The sequence below is a fragment of the Watersipora subatra genome, chromosome 9 (assembly GCF_963576615.1).
Source record: "Watersipora subatra chromosome 9, tzWatSuba1.1, whole genome shotgun sequence".
NCBI classification, from domain to species: Eukaryota; Metazoa; Bryozoa; class Gymnolaemata; order Cheilostomatida; family Watersiporidae; genus Watersipora; species Watersipora subatra.
The window spans coordinates 19,813,746-19,821,077 of NC_088716.1; the positions used below are offsets into that span (position 1 = coordinate 19,813,746).

The window sequence follows — 7,332 nt, forward strand, 5'->3', positions numbered from 1 at the left end:
TGCTTGCTGAGTTTTACAAAAGTCAACAAGAAAATAGTTTGGTTCTGAGGTGCAATGTTGAGCTTCATCCCTTCGGAGTAATGATGCTGATACCCACTCTTTGCATTGTTGGCTCCGAAATCTACAAACTGAAACATACAACTGTACAAACAGTCTCTTGTACCAATGAGCTGTCACAAATTTTAGGGAGCTAAAACCACACTAAACTAAAAACACATAATTGTGTGAACAAAGCTTTTTTATTGTATAACAATTGAAGAAATAAAATAAAACAGAGCTTTTTGTAAATTTTATTGCTGGCTGATGGTGAACAGAGATCATGAATTTCAATGGTACCAGTGTTGACCACAAACTTATATTTTTTGCCTCAATGACCCCTAAATGTCTACACTCATGACTATGTATGTAAGCTATGCAAACTGCTCATTAGCTTTTATAATAAATAGTAAGACACAAACTAGCACAGTGTAAAGATGTATTAGGATTTTAAATTTGTCCTCAACCGATAATTTTCAAAATAAACTTTTGATTCTTCCGCCAATCAATCTTCTCGGTCACACACATCACTAAAACCACTACAGCCGCAACAACAACAAAAAGGTTTGGGGGTACTGGGCAATTAGTTTCATTCTGTAAATAATTTTTTCCAGATCACTTATTAATCAGGGGTCAGAAAATCAAACAATTTTTAAGTTATGACCAACTTAGTGAATGTATTTAACGATTCGGCATATTTTTCAGAATTAATTTCTGCTTGCAAAGAAAAAAATTTTGGCAATTGGCTTTCTACGGGTTAATAGCAGTAATAATCACAAACAGAAATTGCCCTACAGCACTCACTTTTGCACATGCAGTGTTTCCATGCTGTCTGACTTTCTGATGATTCTTGCTGAGATGGACCAACTCGCTGAGATGATGGGCTCTTCTAGCTAACTTTTAGCTTCAATTTTTAAAGAAGTTGCCAGGCCTTCAGTTCTTCTGTTATCTTTTCGAGACCTTTCTTTGTTTTTCGCCAGCTCAACTTGTAAAGCAGAACTAATAGGGAGATAATTATCGGCATTTCTATTTTTTTTAACCATTTTTCTGCAGTTGAGATTGCCTGGTCCCCTTTATGTTTGGTTTCCTTTTTGGTCCCAGGGCAGCCAGGCTCAGCCCAGCTTTTTCAAACTAGCATGATCAGATTTCTAACAGCCCTCGTGCTTGATGAGAACTGACTTTGTCTTTTCACTAAGTATGTTTGGTTGAGTCAGGCCTTTATACCATGAAATAGCCCTACAAACTTGACTTGTAGCTTCTGGTTATTCTGTATTTTTCATGACTTGGTTGACAGCCACACTTCGTCTCCAGATGAGTAAAGGGCTGGCTCGATCTTTCTGACCTTTATGCCAGCTCTCTACTTGGGCTTAAAAAAAGCTCATCGCAAACAGCTTCCACTTTGCTCTGGTTTTTTATCATGTACCCATAAATTAAAATAAGTTTAGCAAAGGTGTAGCACTTCAGTTAGTCAGCGCTTAGTACTCATCACAACATCAAAAATCTTCTTGCTGACTCTGCTGTTGGGAAGACACAGGGTGTCAAGTCAATCCTTGTCCAATATCCTTTTACGCTGGTTTGCCTTCCTATCATGCCAGCATAATCACCAGCCGGTTAGTACATATTTTAATAGTTAGGTAAAAGCTAAATCAATAGGCTTGAAAATTACAACCAGATTTTTGTAGCAACATTGTTTAGAACTAGATAATACCATATTAAGTCAGTGAAACTGCATTCTTTATGACTCACTTTTTAGCCTGGAGAAATAAACAACAAAAAGTTACATGGTATTTTGAACTCAATGCCTGTCTTCACCAACTATGTGTAATCGTATGACTACAGTTGTGATGTACAAATACTTCTACATTAGACAGCAGCTCCACTGAGTAACTTAACAGTTCTGCTCATCTAGACATAGAGTAGTAAAATGTGGCAAAATTATGTGTTCTGGTACACATTGTTCTCACCTCACAATGGCTCTGAGTCATACTGTATTTGTAACTACCTGCCTATTGTTCAAGATGGTAGCAAATAGCATAGGTAAAAAAACATAACAGCAACTATCAGCATTCTTTGTAGAAAGTTAATTGTTCCTAGAGTTTAAGGGGCCAACTTGAAGAGACATTTTTCCACTGCTAGTGATTTTAGGGTTGTGTGTTTTTTCTGAGTAATTGTACAGTGAACCTTGCAGCTCAATCTCCTAACTAAGCAACTTGATGCTTAACCAAGGATTCAAGTAGAAAACACATTTTTAACTCAAACAGATTGGTGTTGCTCGAATCGGAATCATTTTGAAATTGTTATATAGCAAGTAAATATCAACTTCAGTATTTATAATACGATCTGTATTTAAATTTTCAAGCCAACAACTTTACTTAGCATGCATGTGCATGCTGTATGCATGTGCATGCTGTATGCAGCCTGAAAGTTTATCTTTGTTCGCATGAATAGTGTTCGAACTGAGTACACGTAAAAAGTTTTGCGGAGCTAAAAAAGTTGTTTGGAAACTGATATGGATTAGTTTAACAGTCAAAAAACACTTCCTGTGAATAAAATACTGTAGAAGATATAGGAAAAACAGGAGCTGAAACATGTCAAAATGGAAAAAAAACTCTATTAATGGAATTAGCTCTACCCTAGGACACTTATATTTCGCTAGTATTTAGTTTCGTGAGTAGCACACAGAGTAAAATTTCGCTGCAACTTAATTTCGCGGCTCTGATGAGTGCGAAAATATAGTGGTGTGAAAATAAATGCAGTGGAAAAAACATTACATTCCTCAGGTCCAGTTCACTAATAAGAAAAAAATTCAATTTGGGAATAGTTCGTATTTGTAAACCACAGGTTGAAATGTGTGGGTGAGATCGACAATTCAATTTGATCACTTGCTGCCATTTGTTTCTTAGACTATCAATGACGTCTAGGTCCCTCCCGCCGTGACTTTCACACTCGAATCCCAAGAAGAAGAAAATAGATAGGTAACAACCAACTTCACAACCAAAACTGTATAACCCTTACGCTGCCATTGTAATGTCGGAGTTGTCTACTCAATATGTATATTGACATTGCATCATCATTTCATCAGACTATGTATTGCATCATCATTTCATCAGACTATGTGTGATGATGACAGTGGTAATAAGGAGTTGAATCACTTAGAATTGGATTGTGTATGCGTATAGACATAGTTACATGCAGAGAATAAACTGTACTTTAAACTGCAAACTTCTACACATATATATATACACGCAAGAGACATTACAATGGCGATGAGGATAGAAATTTATGGAGCGGCTCTACAGTGCTGAACGGACTGACTTGATGCATGACCAGTTGAGTATATATTTACTGTCCATCTGTATTTGGTGGTTGCTTTTCTGCCTGCACTAACACTCTGCCACTAGTGGTTTTTGTATGCGTGGCGTAGTGGCCATGGATAAGGGACCCTCACATTTTAATCCTGATGGGGAAGCTAGTGCTGTGTCGGCAGCCTGGGCACAGTGGATTGAGGAGTTCGAGGCCTTCTCAGACTCTAGAGGCATCTTTCACTTGCCTGGGGATGAGAGAAAGGATATGCGTGCTCAAAGAAAAGCATTGTTATTATTTCATGCAGGACCTCGAGTCAGGGTGATTAGTAAAAACCTTGCTGAGTCCGCAAGAGACGATTATGAGAGGTTTAAGAAAGCACTAGCAGACCATTTTACAGTTGAGCCAAACATAACATTTCAAAGGCACTTGTTTCGTAGGCATAGCCAGGCAGTTGGCGAGAGTGTATCACAATATCGTGCTAGGCTGAGAAAGGCGGGTTCGAGCTGTGGTTATAATGACTTAAACGAACAAATCCGAGACCACATAGTGGAAACATGTACTTCTGATTTGCTTAGGCGCAAACTCCTAGAGCAAGGCAATGACCTGTCACTTACAAACTTGCTAAGAATTGCAGCTACGCATGAGGCTGTGGATGCGCGCGCTACAGAAATGAGTGGTAATGTGGCGGTGAATAGGACCAAGTCCGATTTGTCTGGTTATAACAGACAGGGTCAGAGTGATCCTAGTGGTAGTGTGACAGCTGAGGCAGATAAGCATGGAACAATAGGTAACAGAATATGTGGTAGATGTGGCACCACACACAAAATCAGAGAGTGCCCCGCTTTTGGCAAACAATGTTTTAAATGTCATGGAAAAAATCATTTCAGATCTATGTGCAAGTCTAGTGCACACAGTGCCAATGCAGTTGTAGAAAGGGGTTTCCTGGCCAATCTCAATATTAGCGGTAGACCCCTGGACTCAGAACTTGCTTTTAGTTATTAGAGTAGTACAGTGCAAAAAGTAGGATTAAGGAGGGTAAATTTGTGCGTTGGTGGGGTTAGCGTGAGCTTCATAATAGATACTGGGTCTGATTGCAATATCATAGGTAAAGACTCCTGGGAGCATATGAAAGCTAATCGGGTCAATATTTCAAAACAGGAAAAGGGTGGTTGAAACATATATACATACACGTCGATTTCTCCCATGGCTGTTTTGGGGCAATTCTGGGCCACAGTGAATCTAGGTGCCGAGTCTCTAGCAGATGTAAGATTTGTTGTTATATCAGAAAGTGCTGAACCTCTTCTTGGTGTAGAGACTGCGCAAGCACTTAACCTTGACAAGTTTGCTAACAGTAATGGTAGCAGTGCAGTGGTAGGTAAGGGTGATAGTTGTGGAGTAGAGGAATATAGTTCCAAATTTCCAAACCCATTTTCAGGCTCGATTGGTAGGGCTAAACAAGAAATTTGTCTCACTATTAACCCTGATGTGGCCCCAGTAGCACAATCATACCGTAGAATTCCCTTTGCAATGATGAGAAAACTTGAGGACCACTTGAATGAGCTTGTTGAGTCTGACATAATAGAAAAGGTTGAAGGGCCAACAACTTGGGTCAGCCCCGTAGTAATAGTGCCAAAGGCCAATGATAAAATTAGGTTGTGCATTGACATGAGAAAGGCCAATACCGCAGTAATTCGGCACCACTACCCTGTTCCAACAGTTGATGAACTCTTGAGAGACATGAATGGAGCACAGTTCTTCTCCAAAATAGATCTGAAACTTGGCTTTCACCAATTTGTATTGAGTCCTGAGTCCAGAGACATTACAACGTTTAATACCCACATTGGTTTATACCGTTACAAACGCCTGATGTTTGGTATTAGCGCGGCACCAGAAGTCTATCAGCGCGAGGTTGCAAATATCATTCGAGGCATTTCTGGCGTGGCCAACATGGCTGATGACATAGTGATTCATGGTAGAACATGTTCTGAACATGATCAAAGGTTGCTTGAGACTCTGACGCGCTTGGAAGCAGCTGGCATGACCCTCAACAGGGAGAAGTGTGTTTTTGGTGCTAGAAGCATAGACTTCTTAGGACACCATATATCAAGTGACGGTGTGAGCCCAGGGAAAGATAAAGTCAAAGCTGTAGGTGAGGCCCGCATGCCAAGGAATGTAGGAGAGCTTAAGAGTTTTCTGGGATTGGTTGGATATTGCTCTAAGTTCATTCCATTTTTTTCTGACAAGACAGAATCCCTCAGAAAGTTGACACTATGAAAGAGCCCCGGAACGGAGATTTCAATGAACAAACAGGAAGTGAAAGCATTCAACCTTCTGAAAAGGGACTTAAGCAATTATGAAACACTTGCCCACTTTGACATTACTGGGGAGACTCTACTGTATACGGATGCCAGCCCAGTTGGTCTAGGGGCTGTGCTAGTGCAATATTCAGAGAAAGGACCAAGAGTGGTTTGTTACATCAGCCGTGCCCTCACTAATGTCGAAAGACGCTATATGCAGACTGAGCGTGAGGCCCTAGCTATAGTATGGGCATGTGAGAGACTACACCACTACCTCTTTGGTGTCAAGTTTATACTACTAACAGATCACAAACCATTGGAAGTCATATATGGCAGTAAGACCAAGAGGACTTCGATGAGAATAGAGAGATGGGTGCTAAGAATGCAGTCTTATGACTTTGAAGTCAGATATGTGAAAGGCAGCGAGAACATTGCTGATCCACTGTCGAGGTTATTAAAGGCTGTCGATAAGAGGGAGGAGCTTGAGCAACCTCAAAAGGAAACTGAAGATACTGAATTATATGTCAGACACACTGTACTAGGTAGTATCACAGCCATAACAGCTAGAGAAGTTGAAAAAACTTCTCTCACTGATCCTGAGTTGTGTCATGTCCGTAATGCTCTCGAGTCCGGTCAATTTCATGATCTTCCGTCAGAGGTGCCGCGCATATATCGAACTCTCAAGGATGAACTTTGTGTTATTGGTAAATTGGTGCTCCGCGGCAACAGGATAGTGGTCCCGAAGGAATTGTGAGAGGCCATGATCAAGTTAGGGCACGAGGGGCACTTAGGTATAGTAGGTACCAAGAGAAACCTAAGAACAAGAGTTTGGTGGCCAGGCATCAATGCCGATGTTGAGAGTTATGTGAAGCGTTGTCAGGGGTGTCAGGTAACAGGTTCACCAACCAATAGGGACCCTATTAGGGTCACGGATTTGCCTAATGGGCCATGGGAGGAACTGGCGTGTGACTTGTTGGGACCATTGCCAAATGGCGACTACCTGTTTGTTTTAGTTGACTATTATAGCCGCTGGTATGAAATAGAGTACATAAAAACAATCACTAGCACCAAAATCATTGAGATCATGTCCAAGATATTTGATGTGCATGGCCTGCCAGTATACATCAAAAGTGACAATGGTCCTCAATTCGTCTCGCATGAGTTTAAGCAGTACATGACTTCCATGGGTATCCACCACCATCTGGTGACTCCTAGGTGGCCTGAGGCAAACGGAGAAGTGGAAAGACAAAACAGGTCAATAATGAAGCGCATAAAAATTGCGTATGCTGAAGGGGCAGATTACAAAGTCGAGGTACAAAAGTATTTAGTGGCATACCGCAACACACCCCACAGCATTACAGGTAAATCCCCGGCTGAGATGTTATTTGGTAGAAAACTGCGTACTAAATTGCCACATATTAATGACATTCACAACGCTGAACTGCAATGCAGAGATAATGATGCTGAGCGTAAGCACAGCATAGTAGAAGGGAAAAACAATGGGAGACATTTTCATGAAACAAATGTGGGGATCTAGTGTTGTTAAGGAGGGAAAATCCTAATAAAATCCAGGCTCCATTTCATAGTGATCCATTTAGGGTTCGTGAAGTCTGTGGGCCTGTACTAGTTCTTGAGTCCAGGGATGGTAGAATCTTTAGGCGCAATATCCATCATATCAAACCGTATCTGCCGC

The 7,332-nt window shown here is 40.8% G+C and overlaps 1 protein-coding gene across 1 annotated transcript; it reads left to right on the forward strand.

Annotated features, from left to right (window-relative positions):
• Window positions 1-3,465: 3,465 nt before the first annotated feature.
• LOC137404868 (uncharacterized) lies at window positions 3,466-4,344 on the forward strand. Its single transcript, XM_068091095.1, has one exon. It carries the CDS (start codon window positions 3,466-3,468, stop codon window positions 4,342-4,344), a length of 879 nt encoding a protein of 292 aa, XP_067947196.1.
• The last annotated feature ends 2,988 nt before the right edge of the window (window positions 4,345-7,332 follow it).

What these genes read in the sequence shown, in the direction of transcription:
- LOC137404868 (XM_068091095.1), top strand. Translation starts at nt 3,466, where the DNA reads ATGGATAAGGGACCCTCACATTTTAATCCTGATGGGGAAGCTAGTGCT.